Here is a 24,138-nt window from a genome sequence, read left to right on the forward strand (position 1 = left end):
CACACAGCTCTTTCAGTGCCATCAATACTTCATAAAAACACGATTTTTTCCCCTCTCTCATCAGCTCATGTTTAATATAAAGAAGTGAAGAGGTTTGATTTCTGTTTTTGAAAGCAGCTGAAGAAAGTGTGACTTAAGAGTTACTGGGTGTATCAAGTTGACTTTTCCCTATCCTGTAGATGTTTATCAGAAAAACGGGAGGCCCTAAAACCTGACTTCAGTAACAAATCTCACTGAGCTCTGTTCCAGCAAAGAGAATTCTCTCAAAAGGGAATACAGCTGAGACCAAGGGCTAGCACTCCCTCAAACATGCTGCAAAGCAAATCCCACATGCCCAAGTCTGTACATCACGTAAATGCAGGCAAGCTTGAGTAAAACACACTGAGCTTTCCTTGGGCCATGACAAGGGAGGTGATGCAATCTTCAGCTTGGAAGCTGTCAGGAAACAAAAATGTTCCAGCTTTTAACATTCACCAATGCTGCATTACTTCATTGCTTTGTTTCTTTAACAGAGAAAAAGAGGTTTAGCATCACGTGCAGATAGGCATTTGATGTAAATCATTATATTTACCCATCCTAGAGGAGCCTGTTTGACAGCCAGGCTTTAGACACTTGTGCCACAGAGCAAGACTTACGATGCATTTGGTGCTTTCCATTAGATCATTGGTGAGTGGTGGCTGGCACGCAGCAGCACCCTCCATGCACCCACCCAGCCTTGCAGTCCAGGAGCAGCAACCAGAGTCTGTACCTTGCACTCAGTGGCCCCTTCCACCCACTTTTAAGACTCCACTCTCGGGTACTTTTTGCAAAACTCCAGTGCACCATTCCCCCTTCCTTGCTCCCACTGCTTCTTCCTGTTCCCTCCACTGTGAAACAAATACACCAGTGCCCTGAGCATAACTATGCGGTAGTAGGGCAATTCTTGTGCAGTGAGGGGTGTTTGGCTGCAGGAACCACTGAGGCTTTTATTGCCTTAATGCACAAATTTTGCCTTTGGCCCTACAATAGGCAGACTGTGAGGAAGCAGAATAAGAGATCATGAGAAACATTGGTTTTAAGGCAATTTCATTCATTTCAAGAGTTCCTCTTAAACTCTTACTGGACCATATTTTATAATACTCCCATCTGCTTTGATGGTAACCAAGTTTTAGAAATAGTTAATGTGCTATAGATGGCAGAAGAGCTTGAGTTGTCAGCCTAGCTTTATCACTTCCCTCGCAGGGTGAATGCACCACCAATAACCCAGATAAGAGCCAGGATCAGAATTTGGCCCTCATTTCTGCTGCCATGCAAAACAATACAAGTAGGGTACTCCTGCACTGAAGGTATTTATAGCACATCTTTACAATTGCAAATCTATGAGCTCTCATCCCCAGGCAGGCTAGCGGTTTGTCCTCTGGGTAGCTAGTAAATTATGTGTGCAGTTAACCATCATCCTGCCAGAATAAATCTGTGCTCAATGCCACAATAGCTACTCACTTGTCAACACTTCTCAGCTCAATTTGAATAAAACCAAAAACCCACAAGATTTTCTCCCCTTCAAGCTGGTAGAACTTTTAACACTTGCAACTAGTGGAGGTCTCTGCTACCAAGCCAGGACTTGCCTAGCATTTATAGTCATTGGAAACCATCTGAAATCCTTCCTTAGCACTTTGAGCTCAAGAGTAGCTCCATTCATTCACTTGAGAAGATTCAATCACATCCCTTCCACCAGACTCAAATTACAGTTACAAACAGGTAACTCCATGGCTTGGTTTCTCATCTACATACAAACTGGTGTTTAAGAGGTCCTCTGACCACTTCATGCAATTTGGAAACACAAAATAAAAACCTTGGCAAGGAATACTTTTTGCTTGGGTTTTAAAGAAAGCATTCCTTCACACATGCAATTGAAACAGTTGAAGTTGTACTAATTCAAGAATGCATGCCAATTCCCAAACTTGATTGAAAAAAAAATCAGTTACATTTTCCAAAGAATGGCTTGACTTAAAGAACCTTTTCCCCTGTCGGTGTTAAATCTGGGATTGAAGAGATTACCCTGAAACGCCTCCTTCTGTGCACTGTAGAAAGTGCATAAGCAATTGGAATAAGCATGGACAGCTGGAAAACAAGTCAACAGTGAAGGACCAAAAGCCATCTTCACAGCCCTCCCTACCTCAAGGGAGGTAAAGAGAACTTGAGGGTTTTACTTGGCCCCACAGAGAAGCCTGCACAAGCCTATCTCTACATCTATCAACAAAAACAGCAAAAACAACTGTGGGAGGCTGACACACTATCCACTTCAAATGACAGTGGCTCCACATCAAGAAAAGCTCTCAAAGATCTGAGCTTCTGCTGTATCCCACCTCTTAACACATCCTTGAGTTTAAATGCAGGTGAGTGGAAAGCCACCTTTCTCAAAGCATGTGAAACACTGAAAGCAACAGCAACAAAAAGCACCAGACAGAATACACAGAGTGCCATGCAACCCTGCTACTTAACCAACTTGGTTTTAAGTCTGACCACGTGTTGCTGTAAAAACCATCTTCCCAAGTCATAACTATCAGCACCCTAGTCCCTCACAGAGGGCTGCCATTCATCTCATAGCAGGGAATGCTGCGAGGTTTGCAATTGCTGTATCCACTAACACAGGATTCACGTCATCTTGTAGTGAGCAACATCGACAGCTAAAGCACTTTCTAGCATTACTCCATAGCTAAGATAGCAGGTACAAACTGTCACAGTGCTCCTTCTCCAGTCAGTGAACTGTTGAGATATTTGTACCAGAAGTGATTTTTAAGGTAACCCAGACCTATATTCCTCAGCAGCTGCCTTATCCCATAAGGTGTTTTCCTACAAAGTCACACCTATACAGCCAGTGAGCACTGACCCTCCACTCCCTGGGTTGTTTTTCCAGTCCAGAACTGGATGTATAGTGGCACATTGATTCTTTCACAAATCTCTCAACAATTACTGGACCAATTTTAGCAAGCTGTAGGGACTGTGATTTCTAGCATCCATAAAGCTGTTGCAAAACCCTCCTGCTCTAGAAGCATGTTTCTTGTGAAAACTCAATTTCTTGTTTCCCATACAGTGAGATCCCACCATCACATACCTGTGGACTCCACATCAGCAGCAGTGGTTTACACAAAGTAGTGCTATAAAGGTCACCAAGTAAAGTTGCTGCCTCACCTCTTCTGATCTATAAGAACCATTCACATCTCCCCACAGCAGTTTCTGCAAGAGGCTGAATAAATACTTCTTCCAAAGATCAACAGCTCTCCCAGACATGGCAGTTGGGAAGGGAGGACCTCAGCATGTGAAAAGTACACTCCTGCAAGGGAGCTGTTAAAAAGCAGATTCCATCAGGCCAGGTAATTTCCTCCTCTGGTCCAAAGCAGACACATACACAACACAACCACAACACAAAGCTTTTTGAATACAGCACTAGGGTTACAGCACAACAGGTTACATGCCTGGCAGAATGCACCACTTGCTGGTCAGCTACACCAGCAGTGCAGCATGCAACCATCACAGCCCACAGTCCAGCGTGGGTGGCATGGGCATACAGCACACGTGCCCTGGCACACAGGCTGTGATTTATTCCACCACTAGCACACAGGGAAGCAAAGGCCTTGGCTACTCTCAGATGAATAGGAACTACACCTTGACTTACTGAGCACGGTCCAAACAGTGCAGAAGGACCTACCCAAAGGTTAAGAGCAACAGTTAAGCCCTTCAACACTAAGCGAAGGATAAAACAGTGCCCTTCCATACCACAGTTACTGCCACAGGTTCTTCCCAGCAGCAACTTCATACGAACACCGTAGGCAAGCTGCAAACTTCAAGTCCATCTGCTACCTCTGATACCCATAGCTGTGTTTCTCCCTGCACAACTCAGCCTCAAGCTTCCCTTTACTATCCTTCCAGATGTTGAAGTTTTGGTCAGTGACGTGCAAGAATCCCTGCCAGCCTTCTTCCCTACTCCTTGGTGTGCTCCATCCAGTACCATAATGACTCAGTTACTACCGACACCTTAGTGAGGCCACCTGAGGTTGCACTTAACATTAACTAGGACCTACTCAGGGTGCAAAATGAAGCCATCAGTTTGATCTGACAGACAGATAGTCTTAGAGGTGGAGTATGAAGTCAAACAGGCTTTCAAGTTGCACAACAGATAATCCAAATTGCAAAGGGGAAAGTGAAGGAGAAATGAAAACGCCGTGTGCTCTCTTGGTGAAGCTGAATGTACAAACTAGACCAATATGAGGGCATCAGGCCACAAACTAGCTTCAGATTTGTTGCTCTTTTACAAAAAAAATCACAAGTACTTTTACAAGGGGTGGTGCCTAAAACAAAGATGGAAAACTTTGGGAAAGAACTGCTCTGAAGTGACTGTACTGTTAGCTTCAGTGCACACTATGGGATAAGTGCCATATGGTTTAGTCTCCAAAAAACAAAGGTCACATCCATCATTACTCAGCAGCATTATCAGCAACTATACACACTGAGCAATGACCCATAACATGTGCACGAATTACCTCAACATCCCAGTGAGCAGGTCAATGCATCCTGTACAGAAACAGGAGTTCTCTCACAGGAGCACAAAGGTTCCTCTCTCCTTCAGATCTTACTATTAAGACTTTTCATATGCAAATATCTCTATCCAAGCAATTATTGGATTGATTGATATCACTGACACTTGCAGATGAAATCTCTGGCATATCTGCACAATTGTACAACTATCTGGAACAAAAAACTGCTCCACTCAATAGCTGGCAGTCTGTCTCCTAGGTAAGTACCCTTGAGGATCAAAACATGAAACTAATGTACTTGCTGATCAATACCTCTGTGTGGACTGAGGTATTACAAGTAATACTTGTAATACCTCTGTGTTCTGGGTATTACAAGTAATACTTGTAATACCTCTGTGTTCTGGGTATTACAACTACAGTATACCTGTACTTCAGGGACAGGTATATCCCGGCTAAGTAGGATTATTCCAATAATTTTATCTCTAGAGGCATCTTCATTTCAAACATTTGGCCTTTAGAGAGCTGCTGGTGCTTTATTAGGTTTAAGGCAGATGGGGGCGGGATGAGCCAAAGTTCATAGCCTACAATGTGTCAGTAGACTCCACTCCCAGAATTATTATTTTCTCCAAAAAAAATCCATACAAAACAGGACACCAAGAAGTATCTTAATAGTCAGCTGTATTACAATTTTACCCATTTACTTCTACGCACAACAGTTTAAAGATTTCCTGTAGTCTGAAAGAAATGGACTTAAAATAGAGCATTTGAGTAGCATTAATTCACTCTGAGCTGCCAGGGCTGCATGGTTACCACAACTTTGCTCCTGGAAAAACAGCAGCACACAGCCTTGCAGAATTCACCTGTACCAAGCCTTCACAGGACCTCAGTACCCCCCCACCCCAGGAACGGTGTGGGCTCCAAAGCAAACCTCCATGGTTCCACAGTCCTGACAACTGGAGCAACCTGAGATTTCTGTGGTGTTATGCTGCTGCAAAACTGTTAGCTTTAACTAAAGCCAATTAAGCACTTCAGGGCATGACCTTTTAGGTATACTAAACTGTACATTTTTTAATGCAGCAGCTTCCAACTGTGATCTCATCAGTGATCAATATCACAACTAGCCATCGCAAACCTATTTAATAAAACCCAATACAATGAAGGAGGTGCATTTTAGAATGTAAAATGGATTATTTGATTTTCAGTTTTAAAGAAATCGGAAAAGAATGAGGGTTTACACTTTCAAAATGAAAAAATAGTTTCTCAAAAGAAATTCCTGCATAGTTTTCCTTCACTGTGTCTTCATAGTCCAAACATTGAAGGTAAAGCTTCAGTGTTTCACATAAGTTCCTGTCTTATTAAACAGCTGAGTAAGTAAAAAGAAATAAGACAAATGCTGGCAGTTAAGGTTATGAAATTGCAGCATATACATTGTGAAACAAAGCATATTCCATTTCATGCAGAGACAGACAAGGTTAGTAAAATGAGGCCTCCCATGGTTCAAATTCAATCTTAGCATGAGAAGGTATAATTTCCAAGAAGCAAAGAGAAGCACTAGCTGCTTAACGATGGAAGATTATAACCCTAGCCAGCCATGACAGGTTTACTGCAAACTTGATCTACATTATATGCTAAAGCTTCAATCAGTGTTTAAAACCCCTCAAATTTCTATTATCATTTGCAATGAGCTAACTGCACATCTGCAAAGAGACAAGAAACAGCAAAAGTTAAACTCAAGGCAGAATCTGATGTTCTGGGTATTACAAGGATAATTTTTAGAAAAGAGGATTTTGTGGTAAATTTTATCTGTTAAAATTAACCTAATCCAATAAGACATTAGATCTTGTGACACAGCTGTTCATGCCTACCTTAAGCCTTTGTTATTTAACAGAAGAATTTCCCAAGTGATACTGGAAATGTATTCATGTAAACTCTAGAGAGGTTCTGTTCAAGGCACTCACGGTTACGTTGCTTGAAGTGAGTAAACCCCTACTCCTAATTACTTATTCTTGATTGTATTCTCCTTAGGAGTTCAAGGATACTGGAGACCATGCATTTTTTCCTACTTTTTTTTTAATATGCAATAAACTTTCCTTAAAGACAAAAGTAATAAACCAAATGACATATGACCAACCAAAAACTTGATTAATCAGATGTGTGATTTTGGGGATAAAGGGACCAGCAGTTTAACAGAACAAAATGTTTTTTCTGCATTATTAAATATAACACCCTATTCAAGCATTAGTGACCTCTTCAGATATTATAAGCCTGCTCACTGTATTTAAAAAAAATTTCCTATGCTGTATACATATAACAGACACTGTGCCTAGCACAGATGTTCGTAGAAGCATCGGCTACCAGAAACAGGATTCTTCTTTCACATTAAACTTGGGAAGTTTTTATTAAAGCTGGGCTGCAGGAAGTAAGTGTGCAAACAGTGGTCTGAAAAGCAGCTGAAAGTACACATTCTTCACCCTTTTAATTAACTCTGGCATTTCAAAATGCAGAGCTGCAATAAAATATTTTGATTACAAATATGGCAAGAAAAACACATAACTCCTGCCATAGTACTACATATAAAGCCATGCTTTGCCCCAATCTTTTGCTATTTATTTCTTATTTCAGTATTTCTTACTGTTATTTATTACTGTTTATTTTATTACTATTATTTCTTCAATATGGGCCAAAACACATTGTGTTTGCACACTGCTGATTAGCTGAAACAGTATTTGCTATTGATTTCAGCAGTTGCCAACTGAATGGAAAAACTCACCTTCACCCATTTCAGTCTATTTATTGTCATTGCTCTCTATAGTGCCCCGAACACTAAAAAAATCCTCTCCGTGCATTCAGGTTTCATAGAAGCAAGCAAAGCCTGCAAGAGCAAAGACAGGTCACACGTGTCAGGGAGGCAGTTCCCGCTCCCTGGTTTCTCTGGTGTCCCTGGAAGACACGGCTGGGACCAAGCAGGCCGCAGCCACAGCCCTGGGCTCTTTCACAATCAGCTGCAGCACCTGGGGCCAAAGGCACCATCCTGCCTCCTCCAACCCAGCCCCACCACCACAAGCACACAGCTGGGGAGGGGACTGCTCCAGGACTGGGGAGCCGGGGCCAGCACCCAGCAGGGACCCCTCCATTCAGCAGCAACAAAAGCCCATCCATCAGCTGGCGCCGCTTGCGATACTGCACCCCCAGCGCAGCTGAAGGGCAGGACCAGCCCTGTGCTAGCAGCCTGCGCCCCACACCCGCCAGCCTCCCAAGCTCGCATCCGTCTCATTTTGCCACAGTTTGAATTATGAGCCCATTGCTCCCTCTGAGGCTGCTATCTCGCTTTCCCGAGCCCCCAGTTTCATTCAGGCTCGTCGTGACAAAGAAAATGCTGTAACTGTGCAAGTACAGGACACGGAGCACATATCAACACGTTTCACCCGTAATCAAGCACAGAGAGGGCGATAGCTGTGCAGTGAGAAGAGGTACGGCATTTTCTCATGCTGCTTTTTCTCCAGGTTGGGGCTGAGGACAACGTGGCCATGCACCTCCGCCATCCCAGCCTGTCCCTGCACCAGCCCAGCCCCACCAGACAGCATTACTCGCCTCCTGAGGAAGCGGGGCCAGGGGCTTGTGGCCGGTTGACTCTGGCCAGATGCCAGACACCCACCAAAGCTGCTCTATCACTCCCCTCCTCAGCTGGACAGGGGACAGAAAGTGTAATGAGAAGCCTGCGAGTCAAAATAAGGGCAGGGAAAGATCACTCACCAATTACCGTCACCAGCAAAACAGACTCGACTTGGTGAAAATGAATTTAAATTTACTACCAATCATACCAAATCTTAAACCATGTTCCTCTCCCCCCCTTACGCCCAGGCTCAACTTCACTCCCAATTTCTCTACCTCCTCCTCCCAAGCAGCACAGGGGAATGGGCAATGGGGGTTGTGGTCAGTTCAGCACACGCTGTCTCTGCCACTCCTTCTCCTCAGGGCGAGGGCTCCTCACACTCTGCCCCCGCTCCAGCGTGGGGTCCCTCCCACGGGAGACAGTCCTCCACAAACTTCTCCAGCACAAGTCCTTCCCATGGGCTGCAGTTCTTCACGAACTGCTCCAGCCTGGGTCCCCCCACGGGTGCCATCCTTCAGGAACAGATGGCTCCAGCCTGGGTCACCCATGGGGTCACAAGTCCTGCCAGCAACCCTGCTCCAGCCTGGGCTCCTCTCTTCACGGAGCCGCAGGCCCTGCCAGCAGCCAGCTCCAGCGTGGGCTTCCCACAGGGTCACGGCCTCCTTCGGGCATCCCCATGCTCCAGCGTGGGGCCCTCCCCGGGTGCGGGTGGAGATCTGCTCCCCCGTGGAGCTCCATGGCCGCAGGGGCACAGCCGGCCTCCCCGTGGGCTTCCTCAGGGGCTGCCGGGGAACCTCTGCTCTGGCGCCTGGAGCCCCTCCTGCCTCCTTCTGCCCTGGCCGGGGGTCTGCAGGGCTGATTCTCTCACATATTCTCACTCCTCTCTTCAGCTGCTATTGCAGTTGCACCTTTTTTATCCCTTCTTAAATGTTATCCCAGAGGTGCTACCACCGTCGCTGATGGGCTCACAGCGTTGGCCAGCAGCAGGTCTGTCTGGAGCCAGCTGGCACTGGCTTTAGAGATGGGGGGAAGCTTCTAGCAGCTTCTCCCAGAAGGCACCCCTGTAGCCTCCCAGCTACCAAAACCTTGCCATACAAACCCAATACAGGACTACAAAGCTATGAGACACAGGCATTTCTGCTTGTTTCTGCAAATTTTTTTGTACGTGTTCATTGCCTGGTGGTTTTCACATTAGTAAGAGTCCATCTCAGGGCAAAGTCTCATGATGCAACTAAACTATCCCAACAGTTCGCCGTGAAGGGAGAAGTTTCCCTTGCCCTCTCTTTTCCCCCTCAGCAGTTCTGTCCACCTGAGAAGACCCCCAGAGCCTTCACCAGCCCCACCCTTTCCTCCCTAAAGAGCACTGGGGCCAGTGCACCGAGGCACAGGAGGAGGACATCCAGCAGCATCAGGCTCGGGCTGCCACATCAGCTCCACCTGTGACAACCCAGCCCCTTGGCGGGGAAGCTCAAGGCTCCTTACACTGCCACACTCATCCCCACCTCATGCAGTAGCAAGCATTGGCCAAGATTGTTACCAGTAAATTCCAGTTTTCCAAACTGAGATCCAGAAATGCTTCCAGGTACATAACAGCTCTGGGAGTGACTGTTCTGACTGCAAAGTCCTATCATCTCCTGGCAGAGGAGTGAAGGAGTGTTTCTTCTGGAAAACTGCTAATGGCATGAACCCATATGAAAAGAAATACAAGGAAGAGGAGGTTACTCATAGCAGATGCTAATTTAAGTGATTAATTGTAAAAATAACTTCACATTTCCTTGTAAAATATCAGGGGAGATGCTTCAGTTGACCTAGAGGACTTGAGTTCAAAGAAACAAGTAGGCCTGGGAAGCAGGGAGATTGAAAAAATACAGGAAGATAAATTAGTAATAACAGTAGTAGAAGAGAAAAGGCTGCATTTGGAGACTAACTGCTACTCCTGTCTTGCCAGAAGCCACCAGGTAAGCAAGTTGCAACAAACCAAGGAGGAATCTTGAGTACAACAAAAGCTTGACTCACTGAGGTTTCCTGAGGTGGTGGAGCTGATCTAAGCTCTCAGCAAGCAAGGCGGAAAACTGTTCCCTTCACTCTCCCAAGTGTGCGGCTGCACCTCATCAACTTCCTCTTGCCAGCATTGATTCTCCTCTGACCCCTTGATCAGACTAGTCAGCTCACTAAACCGCTAGATAACTAACTCAGCAAAAGAGCTACAAATTTCCTGCCAGCATAGAGAGCTGACTCAGCTGACCAAGGGCAATCTCTTGTAACGGCACAATGGAGGCAAAAATGTGCAGAGCAGGACGGTCTTTTCTGGCAGCAGTAAGACACTTGCCATCTTAAATATGTGAATGTGGAACCACTCTGCAGTGAAAAGAGGAAGAAAGAGCAAAGGAGGCAACGTTTGCTACAGCGGACGGGACACCATATTGAACAGGAAGTAAGAATGGCTGATTTTTATAACAACGCCCTGAGGATGAGATCGTTGGCAGCTAGCTGTCGTATGACTGCTAAATAAGTAACCATCAGTGCCACACAGCAATGGCGAGGGGAACGGTGCGGAAACAAAGCCCAGGGCACTGTTTTACGGTTGATTCCTCACTGAAGTACAGTGGGTTGCACCATTCTAAAGATCCTATGGTTTGTTATCGCACTGTTTCCCAGCTTGCACTACTAAGTTTCCTTTTCTCTACAGAAATTCATAAGAAAGTAATTCAGCTAAAGTCTGGGACTAAAAACATTGTCATCAACAAATACAGAGCAGAATCAAGACACTTACCAGCGGTGCCCAGGGCAGTAAGTTGAGTACAAGAGGCATCTCAAATTCTGACCAGACGGAATGTAAAATATGCTTTTACATATGATAATAGCAGCACTTCAAGCTACTCCAAAAGGACAAGGATATTGCACCTTGTTTCCTTGCTCAGTAATTATGAAAATACCACTGAATTTTTTTTTAAGAATGAAATGTACATAGCACAGTACATTTGCACAGAGGTGATAAAATCCCTGTGCACTTACAGAGCAGTGCTTCATCACAGGCTGTCACTTCAAGAGGTGAGTACTCCTGACCAACAGCTTAGAGGATGAGCAGAGTTCAGGTTATCTTATTGCTCTGCCTGCACTTACCATTGAAACACTGAGATGATACGGATCATTAAGCCAGTAAGAGTCCAGGTTATTTTCTGCCATTTTAGCAATCAGAGTCACTCCACAAGCATTAGCACCAAGAAGGGAGCACGACCACGCAGCCAGGAACAAAACACTTTCCCCAGTTAGTTACATAAGCCTGTGTCAGCTTCTCCCAAAACCACAGACTCAGGTTTTCGTACCCTGCCCCTACTTTCATTGAAGATGGTCACCGCAATTAACTCTGATGAGATTGTCTTGATGATTTCTAAATCTTTCTTTGAATTTAACTGTTCACATTGGGCATCAGTTTCTCATACTGAACGCTATAAAAATCCAACATTAAAGTTAAACCAGGTAATTCAAGAAGTTGAATATAACATTGCTCAAGAACAGAAGAGGCCTGAACTTTTGTATTTGAAGGCCTGGTATAAGTGTGCTTTCATTCACTTACCTTTTTGCTTCTTCTAAGTGGCACAGATACTCGTAAGCAATGTTCTGACGCCTCCTCTCATCCATTTCCTCTGCTGAAAGCCTTTCATCGTCCACAATGGCTGCAAACAGAAACCCATATCAAGTTACACACGAGTCAGGGGTGATTCTTAGAACAATTTTACTGAGAACCTTCGCAAATTACTGCCAAAGAGAAATTAAAGGAGTCACCCTTCCTCCTGAAAAGAGGCCTTTTATACCATGGTGCACAAAGATATTTAGATCACCAAGGAAATGCTGGGGAATTATTGAAGTTTCACTTGCTCAAAACAAAGCACGCACTACTCTTTGTCCGTCGCTTGGTTTGGGGGCAGGATGGAGCACTCAAACACCGGGGGCTGATGCTGGGACCCGGCACAGTTTCAGCTTAAGTGTCCTCAGAGGCGTTTGAGGACTCCCATCTGGAAGCTCAAAGCAAGCGGTGGACAGAGCAGCCCTGTGCTAAGCGGAGCCTCAGCAGGAGAGGTGAGAATGACAACGCACTGCAAACATGTCTCATGCGCAGCTTGGGAACCAGCTGCAGCTTCAGCAGCCTGTGAGACTGTGACAGACCGAGCTGCCTGCCACAGATGGGGCTGATGAGCGCTGTAATCAAATGAACGAGCTGTGGTATTCGCACCCCTACTTGCTGCTGCAACCCTGTTGCCTCCCATAAAAGCACTCTCCCAGACTGTTAAGGATGACTCTCTGCACATCTCTACCTGCAGATGGCCCCGATTATTAACATCTACTACCCCATGATGGGTCTTCCTCTCTTTGTAGGGTACAGAGGGCCTCTTGTGAGCAAATCTGCAATTCTTCCAAATGTTTCTAGCAACGAATCTGAAGGACCGTAGAGTAGTGCAAACTTCCGGCTGAGTTTCAATCACAGCATGTGAGGTTTTCGGAAACAGCCTTCCACATAAACCAGTTACCAAAATGACACCCTATTTATGCTAGTGGCTGCCAAAAGAGCTGGCCCTGCTCTGCCCCTTGTTTCTCAGCCACGTACTCCCACCAGCTCCCGTCAGAGCTGGCAATCCTGCAGATGCGTCAGTGAACCAGAATGAGGGTCAGCCCTTGCCAGAGAGCGACGGCTACGAGGACACCCACTTCTGGAAAGATCAGGTCCCTGACCTGAACTGCTACGCAACTGCAGGCACCCTGGTGCAGATAGAAGGGAGGGGACAGAAACACAGTGCTGGGCCAGCCGCTTTCTGCGGCAGCTCACAAGCTGGTTAGCTGAGAACAACAACACGCGTCCTCAGTGGGAAAAACAAAACAAAAAACCCCAAAAAACCAAAACCAAACCAAAACAAAAAACCCAGCCAAACAAAAGAACAAACAGGCCCCTCTCCTCCTCAAACTCCCTGTGAGATGTTTTTTTAGTTCAACTACCACAAGCAAACTTTCAGCATTTCCCTGACACAGGTGCCTCATAGCAGGTAAACACCTTTCAGTAGCTGATACAAGCAACTCAAGTAAAAGGCACCATAATAACATAAGAAGCTGGGCTTTAAAAGTACTTGCATACTTGGAAAGCTGTACCTCAAAAAAAAAAACAACACAAAAATGATCCCACATGCATTTACTGAGGACTCAAAAGGAGTGACAGTACCCACCCATGTTTTGGACTGATGCAACCACACATTTGTTAATGTATCATATAGTTGCTTTGTAGTTTCAGTTTTAATCACCACAAGCATTGATATCACTCATCTTGCTTTGCTTTTAAGATGGCTCTTCCTAATTACTCAGAAGTTTCATACACTGATAAAACAAATACATGTCTTGCTGCAAGTCCCTTTTAAGTCTGGTAGATCCAATAAGCATGGCTCACTTTAAAATGAGCTCTCAGATACTGTAATCAGGTCATCACTTGTATGAACCAAAACATTAGTTTGGCAGCAAACATGAGATGCAGGTGGTAAAACACTCAGCCTGGCAAACTGGCCATGGAGGCTGCTCTACTGCTGGTTTTGCCCATGCCACCATCAGCACACCCAGGACAGGCTGCTACCACTCCCTGACACAGCTCCTCTGCTGCAGAGGGGTCCTGGGTCCCCAAGAGCAAGGGAGAAGGTACTGATGAGCCACCATACTGAAATTTAATGTATCACTTCACTTGTGCCATTGAGCTCTAGGGCTGCTTTTCAAGCATCATGGCTCTCCCTCAGCTATGAGAGCCCCATGGATGAAGACAAGTACCATCAGAGGAGTCCAGCTGACCATCCTAATGGGCTATGGCCCTGTCAGCCAGGATGGGACAGCCAATATCAGACCACTTCATCCCACGTGACACAGCTCCCATGCCCTGCTCCTCCAGCTTATGTGAAAGTAGGAGTAAGAAAACCACACAACCCATTTGATAAATATCAGTCTAAGAATTTACCTGAGTAACACTAATGCTTTACAATCTAGTCCTGGATTTACAGATCCACAGGTCCCTCCCATCCTCAACAAGGACATCCCGGATGGAGCAGTCCTGGCCATCCTCAAATCCCTCATTAAAGTTATTTGCAGAGATTGATTCAAAGGGTGGATGAAGGCGCTGACAAGATATTGTGGGATTGTAATAGTCATTTTGCTTAGGAAATCCTCCAATAATGAGGGGAAAGGGCGAGAGAAAAGAACAAGTGACTTGTACATGCAGAAAAGTGGAAAGCCTAGATCCTTTCTAGAAGAGATATTGTATCAGCAGCTCACAGGTAGAAAATTAGGCTTCTTTCCTGCCAGGGTCAAAGCAGCTGTTTCTGGGCTGAATATCTGAGCACCAAAAAGGCAGAGCACAGGGAGTGCCAACACCTACAGTGCTTATGCTGGGAGGAGCCTCTTGCAACACTGGCTTCCGATAAGACTGATTACACGCTTTCCCCCTCCAGCACATATTGGCTTCAAAGAGACAGTGCTATCACATCAAATAAGCAGTTACAAACACTTTTAGAAACAGCAATGACAACCTGTAGAATAGAGGTGGCCCCACAACTGAGCTGCAGAGGAAACTACTTTGAAGACTTGGGTCCTTGAAGTCTAGTCTACTAGAAAATATTTTGGCAAAGTTTTCAGCCTTTGACTAGAGCCTTGCATATGGCTTTCCACAACTTCAGACAAACACCCTATAAGTGTATCCATCAATCCAGCCACACCAAGTTCAACACACAAATGAGCATGGTTTGAAGACAGAAAGCTCATTCTTTCTGCCTAACAGGGCAAGTGTTAGTCAGATGACCAGGAGATTGGTGAAAGAATAAGCACATCTCGGCTGTATGATTAACTCCTTGATAGTGCTCAACTCACAAGGGAAGAGAGTGCTGCAATAAAGGATGTTACAGGGCAGAGTAAGCAGGACTAGGCTTCACCTGAAGACCTCCAACCCACTGGTAACGCCAGGCAGGATCTACACAGACAGAAAATGTTGCAGCTGAGAAGATCCAAATGCCACAGAACAAGGCACTACAAAGAAGCTATACAGGGAAAAAAGGCATCTAAAATAACATCTTACGATTCAATTTTATGACTTTCGATTTGGAATTAAGAGGAAAAGTATAAAATATTCCCTCGAAGAAGGAATGTTAAGAGTACGTCTGACAAGAACTCATAAAAATGCTAGTTGTAGCTAGCCTAAAAACTCTCCATTTCGATTCATTTTAGATGTTGCCACCCTGTTAGCCAACAGCCAATCCATACAAAGCATGTGTGCCAAGACACCAAGTTCCCTCGTTAAACATATTCCTTCATGGAAAAACACTAAAGGAAGAGTGTGTAGGAAACACTGCATGGAGCAGTGAGTAGTACTAAAGCTTAAATTGCCACACCAAATCTTGAAGAAACATGAGAATAGGCTTATTCTAGCACTCAGTATGATGCAACAACTGTCTAAGCAAATTCTTCCTACAATTGATTCAATGGAAATAAAGTCACATTCTACTAGCAACTTCTTACACATGCTCATTCCAGGTATTTTTCACTAAAACAAGTCTGTTTACTGCGGAGTGTTCATAATTGACAGAATTGACCATCTTCCATCAGCTGACATATAGCACTTACATCCATTCTCATTTTTGCCTGAAATATTTGTCTTGTGTACCACCGTCACAGAAGAATCAGAAGAACAGGAAAGGCAGTAGCTACGACCAGTGGATGTTTGCGGTTTGGTTATGGATCGCAAAAACTTTCTGATGTGATTCAAGACAGCCACTCCAGTTGTTGGCAAATACTTGAAGCTCTGTCAGCTCCTGACCACAGGGCTGACAACGCAGGTGCTCCATGGGCCTACAGTCAACTGGCACAAACAGCATTGACCAAGTCCGACTCAGCATTAGTAGACAACATAAAAACATTTCAACCTTCTGGATTTGAGTAAGTTTTCAGAAGTAGGGCCACCACTTCTGAAGCTGCAATACAATTACTGAAACTAGTAATCAGCCCAGGTGTGCAAGAGCCACTGGAGCCATGACCTTACTAACAGTGTCTGTAAAGGGATTTAAAACTTCAGGTTCACGTAAGATATGCTCAGTTTACAGAGAAGAATTTTAAGAACAAGTGCTGGCTGTGTAAATGTTGCCCAGGTTCAGAGTTAACCCTCTTACCACAACCATGGCAAGGATTTTGGAGGTCCCAGGGTCACAGAGATAATCCACACCAACACTGAGCTTACTGGATCTCTCCCATAGTATGTTTATACTTGAGATGACATTAAATAAGAGGTATTTTACAGGTCTAATTTGCAACAGTTTTAAATGAGCCCGTGGATCCATGGATTGTATTTTTAAATGAAGCTAAACTTGAAACTTCTATGATACATAACCAAAGAACATGCAAGGAAAAGTAACATTTGTTTTAATTTCTGAATGCAAATTTATGGAACGCTTTCTAAGGCATAATTCTAAGTCATTCAGGGATAACAATTCCCCAAACTGAGAGCTTTTGTTTTATTAAAAAACTGAAGCTCAAAAAAAACCCCGCAAAACCTACAGCAGCATTTAATGCTTCCTGGTCATTCATTTGCACTTGGGCATATGACTATCTGCAATAGCTCAAGAACAGCATGTGACTGCTCGTAGCAGGCAAACCCTTTGATAAGGTGTTTGCCACAGATGTACCAAAAGACTTCTTATACTGCAGAAGGCAAAGAAAAGAGAAAAGGCTTTACTTCCCAGAGCCAATCCCCCTCGATTTCCTGACACCAGAGACTTTTTCCCATGCAAAGTGAGACATGAGCAAGGAGGAGGGTGTCTCTCTTGGCACCACAACAGGGAAGCTCAATACACAGGACATAACAGAGGATGGAGAGAACAAAATCCTCTTATGGTGACAGAAAGGAATTTGTAATGTCGGGATTGAGGGAGAAAAGAGATACATGAGCAAGTACTGTAAAATGCTGGAATAAAAGATTTTCACCAGAGTACTTGAATTAAACATTAGCTAAACCACATTTGGCAGTCCCAGCTGTGTGTCGTCCTGTGGCCAAGCAGTAAGCAAGGCAAGGCAATGCTCCAGTCCACTGGTGAGAAATTCTGCATATCCCCCCTCACACCTTCCTGCTGCCTCTGCCTGAGCCTATCCCCACATCCCTGGTATTAGCACACTGAAAAGCATTTAAACAGAGCCATGCTGTAACAGCTGAAAACACAAAAACAAAAGCCAAGCCCCTCTTGCACAAAAACTCCCGACTGACACTTGGCGGGCCATAGCCAGCCCTGATGAAAGCTGAGCCAGGTACAACAGGCTCCAGGCAGCACCCCGTTTATGTCTGCCTGCACGATGAGGACAAGCTGCAAACGTGAAGCATTTGCCGTCATACTTCAGTGTTGCAGTTTCAAGAAAAGCTAGTTGCGTTTTAGATGGCCAAGGTGACTTAAAACCTTAGGCTATATGAAAGCATAGAACTATTTTCTTCTAGTGTGAAAGAGGCCAATAAATTCAGTGCTATATTTTATTCCTAGTAAAATTTGTACTTTCAGGTACCCAGCACCCCAGGGGTCCTTGCCCAGGGCAGTTCAGCTCTGCAGTCACTCCTAGGTTGGCAATTCAGGTGCTGCTACTGCACCAACACAGCACCAGCCAATCCCCAAAACCGGAGCAGGTCTGAGCTGGCGATGCTCGGAGCCAGGCTTGCTGCTACCTGAGCTGCCCTCACTGCAGCGGCGCAGGGGCTTACGGCACTGCCAGGCCACTGGAAGATACACGGACAGGATTACATGTGCAGATACCAGAAAAATACTGCTGAAAGCTACAGAGGCAGAAGGAGTTCCTTTCTGAGACTCCATTCCCAATGTCAACTCACAGGTATCTAATGCAACAGTTTATTAAATACACAGAAGAAAATACACCAACTTTAACTATGTGAACAGAGATCATTCAATAGGCTACTAAGAAAAAATGGCTTTACAGGACCAAACACCTATTACAGGTGTTCTGTAATTAAGGTATTTAGTACCTACAGGTCTATTGTTATGATGGAAGACTATCTTTGGATAAAAAAAAAGATTTAAGGCTCTGATCAAAACAGCTTTCTATAGACTTCCTCTGTCAAAGAGCACAGTCACAAGCAGCTAGCACATGTCCCACAACAATAAAACCAGATGGCCTGAACATTTTTCTATGGCTCCAGTTAACAGAATTCAGTCCATGCCCTGAACATTTGCTCCAAGAAAGGGCTCTGGACAAAGGCAAGCACTCAAAAATCTACTACAGTCATGAACTTGGAGAGCGGATTCACTTGAAATAGTAGACTAATAGTATACTTTATTAAATTATGAGGCTCTTCAATATGGCATTTTCCAAATCTTTCCAACATTGAACTACTTTCCTCCTCCCTTAAAAATGGCTATGTCTCTCCTAATCTAGTGATTACATTGTCCAAAGTATGCAGGCTCAGATTTTCATACAGAAATACACACACATCATCTGGCCAGCAGGCAGACATTATCCACCCTTACAAGGTTCACATAGGATCTACAGAGCCACTGTTGTAGACCAGATCTCACTGCCAGTCACTGTGCAAACAGAGAAAACAAACACACACCACTAGCATGGGAGTGTTGACAACAGAAGTCCAGTAAAAAGACATCCTGATGTAAAATTAAAAATGTTTCCTAAACCAGTCTTTCCCTTGAGCTTTCTCACAGAGCCTCATCTCTGTGCATTCACTCTCCTGAGCACTTCTCCCCCCATTTCCTTGCAAAAGGTCTTATTACGCATCTGCTACCACAAGTCCAACCACATCCATTTACAGAGACTGAGCACTATTACAATACATGGACCTTAGGACTGTCATACCAAGGGGATGGTGATGCAACAGCAACCACAGCCTGTGCTCCTGGAGCCAAGTGTCTGTCAAGTGCTGACACTGGCAGAAGGTGGTAGGACTCCTCAGACATGTCTCAAGATACTTGAATTCCCCCAAAGTTTAGAAAAAGTCTCATTTAACCACACAGACACAAGATAGCTTTAGCATTCAGCAAGTAATCACATGCACTGCCAGAACATTTAACATTCATTTTTCTGCTTATAGATATATACATCCTTTACTCTGCTTTTAAACCTCAGGCTTTCTACAGAACCGTCAAGTGAGACTTTAGTAGAGGTAATATATTAAAAGAAATTAAATAGTTCTGACATTATCTTATTGTATAATGATAACAGAGCATAGCCATCTCTTCGTTAGTAGTCCTTTAACCTCGTGCAGAAAAATAACATGGTTTATTTAGCCTTAACTTCAGTATAATTGTTCTGTGTGTTTGGAAGAAAAAAGAGACAGAGTAATGGAGCTGAAGGAAGTATACGAAAATCCAGCTCCAAACAATTTCAGTTAGCTTCAAGTATTGCCATCTACAGTTACAAGCATGAAATGCCATTTATCAGCCTATTGGCCAGCCACTTCCACCTGCATTTAACTGCCAGTCCTACTGTTTCCAGCAATACTTCACACAATTCCTTAATAAAATTGTGACTGTTTATCTTTGCATACTTTGCTAGCTGGTTACCTCAAGGCACAACAGATTTCCCCAAGATTCAGGTGGTCAAAAAAAGACCTTTAAAATTTTGTCTCCTTTCTATGAACTACCCTGTTGACCTTAAAACTCGTTGCTCATAAACCATCAGTCTACGTTCCTGAGAAAGTTGCAAGCCTAAGGAAGCACTCAGGCTGATGGATCCTGAAGAGGCAGTGAACACCAATTACAAGTTATTTCTTTCCCATCCTATCTCCAGTTGCCTAGCCCAAAAGCCATTAACATAGCCAAGCTTGAAGGCAGCTTGGAAAAGGCTGCACTGCTAAGTAGTCAGTCTGGTTGTAAGGTTTCCTTATTTTCCACATGCTTAACAGCAAGAATGACATCTTTCATGTGGGCTTTAAAAAAAACAATTTTTTTTTTTTTAAAGGCTGGTTGGTCAGATTAGCACATCACTGGAGGCTCGAAGCATTCAAAATAATATTGCACATTCCAGCAGGAATTTCCAACAGGCTTTCCTTCTCCAGAGGTTAATTCATGAAGAAACAAATAGTAAAGCATGAAAGGTTCCTCTGTCAGCTTTACACATTCACTGCTTTCTTAAATAAAGAACTTGTGATTAGAATTCCATGTATTTTGACACATTTACCATTTGCTCTGTTCATTTCACTGGAATTACTTTAACCTGCTTGCTTTTTATTAGCAATATACATTAACAATCTCCAATAAAAGAGCCAAAATTTTACCATATGGATTCCATTTCTTACATTTTACCTACTGTGACCTCAGTTCAACTTAGCACAAGCAAAATATAAACAAAATAATGAAAAGAACAGCTTAATATTGCCAGGCTAGTAAAATACACCACTCAACTATGAAAGACATAGAAAAATGTTAGCATCTACAGCACACCTCAATATCAAGCCTGTAATTTGCTTAAGTCAAAAGAAAAATGCCAAGTCTCTTGCCTACAAATGCCGTCAAACTGATTTCTAACATTAAAAGTTTGGCATTTTTTTTCTCTGAAAAGAATTGCAGGTATATCAATAAGCCAAATGCACATACACACCTACAAAAAAGGAGGAGTGACTTGTGGAGGGTAAAATATTTTGAAGATCACCCAAAAAGGGTGAAAAGCTCATCTGAGAGGCATTCATCCTTATGCAAGGAGCTGGAAGCAGAGGCACAAAAAGTTAACAGCAAAAGGAGACATGCCTGCAGCCTTCTGCTGAACCCCAAAGGCAACTTTCGTTATAGGTAGTCACACCACCACCATCACCTGCGGCTACCACCCCACCCATAAACATTTGTGGATCAAGTGCAGGGCAGAAAGCCACTGCAGAAGCAGAGTGGAAGAACAGGAAGGAGGGGCTGGAGACCACTGGGAGGAAGGGCAGGGCGCAGACTGAACTCACCACAGTGGCAGCAGGGAACCCAAATTCAGGTTTGTCCACACCTCATCTGTTTGCACACATTTATGTTGACCCACGGCTCTCACTCCTACTGCTGCCAATTCAGACGCTTTGCTGTGCAAACAGCAGCTAAGATCACCCTAATTAAGTTGAGACATCTTAGCCAACACGCAGGACCAGGCTAAAGTACAAGGCTTACTGTGGCAAAGGGGGACCGTAGGGACTGAAGAAGTTAAGCATGTCTGACAAGAGCCACTGATGCTTCACCAAAAGGCAAACTAGTCGAAGTCCTCAAGGGAGAGCGTAACACTGAGTTTTTCAGTCACTGTTACTCTTTGGTAGAAGTTCAAAAGGCTGACAGCCATTTAAACAGTAACCAGTTAAGATAATGCCCTGCAAATGCTGCACAAGATTTTTGACTAAATTAGAATCTTGTCCAATTTCTTCTTCATTCTTGAAAGTGTCAAAAGCTCATCTGCATTACATTCCGAGATCAGAACAGTGCTTTATAGATGCAGCTGTAGTAAACCCCTGCTACCTGGAGGCTACTCTTGGCTGTGAGAAAGGAAGACGACAAGAACAACAGGGAGAGGGGGGAGCGAGAGAGAGGAGAAAGGAAGAGTCCCTCACACCACCTGAATAAAGTCCAGCACGATATTATGTTTGGGAGGGAAGCATTGCCAAATGGATTCAATATTTAGATCATTGGGAGGCTAACATCAAAAAGCTTCCTACCAGCAAACTCACAGTACAGTAACTAGCTGGAAGAAATGTGGTAAGGTGTAGCTTAAAGAACAGAAAAGGAGGATGACAAGCAGGAATGCTGGAGTGAAAGACAAAGAGAACCTGAGGAAAAAGCTGTGTCTGAGTATCACTGAGTAACTCAGACAAGAGCTACATGAGTCTCAGGGTCTGAACCACAAGACTCAGAAGGACTGAATCACCTGTCTAGGAAAAGCCATAAGCAAAAGCATCACTTAAGCACTTGGTAAATTTGAAGTCACTGTGAGAGAGAGCGCAGTATAGAAACCCTCAGCCCTGACATCTGGTCTTAATTTTTCCTTTGACAATTCATCATCCACTGTTCCTCTCCCAGCCAGTCTGTCACAGAATCCTTCTTCTATCAAGGTCTGAACAAATCATCTGCTTCACTCCTTTTCCATGCTCTGAAAGGAGCTCCAGAAAACACCTGAGATGTTGCAGCACATTTTTCCTTCAAGATACAAACACAGGCATGTGAATGAAAAAGGGAAGTATGCATGCCATGAGGTTTGCAGCCTTAGACTTGGAAAACACATTTCCCTCTGACTGCCTTGCTTTTCATTGCTAAATGATTATTACAGTCACAATATCTTTGAAGTTTCTAATTAAAATTCTTTGATTTACAGGCACAATTTTTTTTTTAATCTTAGTGGGGAGAAAAAACACACTTAAGCATTAGGGATAATATATCTGAAAATTTAGTTTGCACCTGCAGACCCATAGAATGAGATTGAACAATTTTAATATAGAAAATGGCTTAAAATTCACAAGAATGTGAAGAAATGCTATATGATGCAGAACATCAACATATAGGTAGGGCAAGTTTAGGTGATGAGCAGGACCCCTGAGCACACAGAAGCAGGGACCAAAGAGAGACATGGCAGTTCCTGTCCTCCCTCCAACATTCCCAGCTTACCTGGGAAGGCATCTGAGTTGATTGTGAAACAATTCCCAAAACTGCTGTGCACTCAGCTGAGATGGCCTAGCACAAGCAGGAACCACAAAAAAAAAAAAAAGGATGGAGGTGCAGCACCAGGCTCACAAGCGAGGATCTCACCCTACAACCTCTTGGCCTTGCCAACTGTGCTGGTCCACACAGGTGCAGAAAGGCACAGGGGATGGGGATGCACCTTCTTTGTTCCTGCTTCATGGGTGAGATGGTACGTTCTTGCAGGAAGAAGGCAAACTCAAGAGTATCCATGCAGGTAACCAGTTCAGTTCCATGTCAGCAATGTCCTCAGTTATCACCTGAAGCCCGTTCGGCTGCCTCCACTCCACAGTAGGCAAGCAAATGCTTGCATAGCTATTGGAGCTGGCACCGCAGGCTCCAGGGGAACCTTCTCCTAGTGCTCCCTGCTAGGTCACGTTGGGAGCACACCGCACAGGCAGCAGACATTGCTTGCAGGGCCATTGCCCACACTGCTTCTGGACAACCCCGGCCCTTATTTCTTATTTACATACACACCCAGTAATAAGAATTATTTTCTCCTTCATCATCAGGAGTTAAAACCATAGAAAAGAACAAAAGCACGGAAGATTTAAGTCTCTAATCACAGACTTTGAGCGAGGCTAGAAAAGAGCAGACAAAACCCCACCCTTTCACTCAGTACATTCAGTACCTAAATACTGAAAGTCAAAACTGCTCTGAGTGACAGTGACATATCTACCATGGTACATATCATGGCAAAATCATCAGATACAGTGAGCCAAATGTTCTTCCTAACTTATCAATAAACCGAGTACTTCCATTTCCAGAAGAAGTCGACAGCTGTACTCACAAGATAAGTTTTCACCCAAATCATACGCTCACAAGTTTCTAAGTATAATTATATTAGTTCTACTAAATTCATATTTCCTCTAAACTAAACTGACACATAACTTTGTCAATCTCATCTTGAGGAACTGAATTTTTCAGGTTACTTGCTTGTGTCTACTCCAAAGAGTAAAGTTTGGATTAATGCAGCAAGTACTGACCACAGGACAGCCCCCTCACTCCCTTGAACCCATTTTCACCAATGAAAGCACTGCAGTGACAATGCAAAATATCAACTGTGAATAAAATAGAAGGAGCATATTGGAAGCATCATGTAAACACTTCAAAACAAGCATTCTGCTTTAAATAGCAATAGCATGACCACTAAAATAAAGGAAGCATAACTAGCTTTCAATCACTGTTATGGCAACCATAGTACAAGGAACATGCATAAACCTAAGATCAAATTAAACTATGTGTTTGCAAGTTTTTACGTCTCTACTCAACGAGGAAGTTCACATCCGCAAGGGCTGAG

General features: G+C 44.0%; 1 protein-coding gene across 3 annotated transcripts in view; it reads right to left on the reverse strand.

Annotated features, from left to right (window-relative positions):
* The window catches only part of IQGAP2 (IQ motif containing GTPase activating protein 2), a gene marked incomplete at its 3' end in the record, with an annotated part of 126,268 nt that overhangs the window by 92,106 nt on the left and 10,024 nt on the right, over positions 1-24,138 (reverse strand). For all 3 annotated transcript variants that reach the window (XM_082012791.1, XM_082012790.1, XM_082012789.1), the window contains exon 2: positions 11,705-11,804. In XM_082012791.1, the coding sequence (XP_081868917.1) occupies positions 11,705-11,804 (100 nt within the window). The remainder of the gene's footprint in view (positions 1-11,704; positions 11,805-24,138) is intronic.

Source organism: Phaethon aethereus (genome assembly GCF_964289735.1).
Source record: "Phaethon aethereus genome assembly, chromosome: Z".
NCBI lineage: Eukaryota > Metazoa > Chordata > Aves > Phaethontiformes > Phaethontidae > Phaethon > Phaethon aethereus.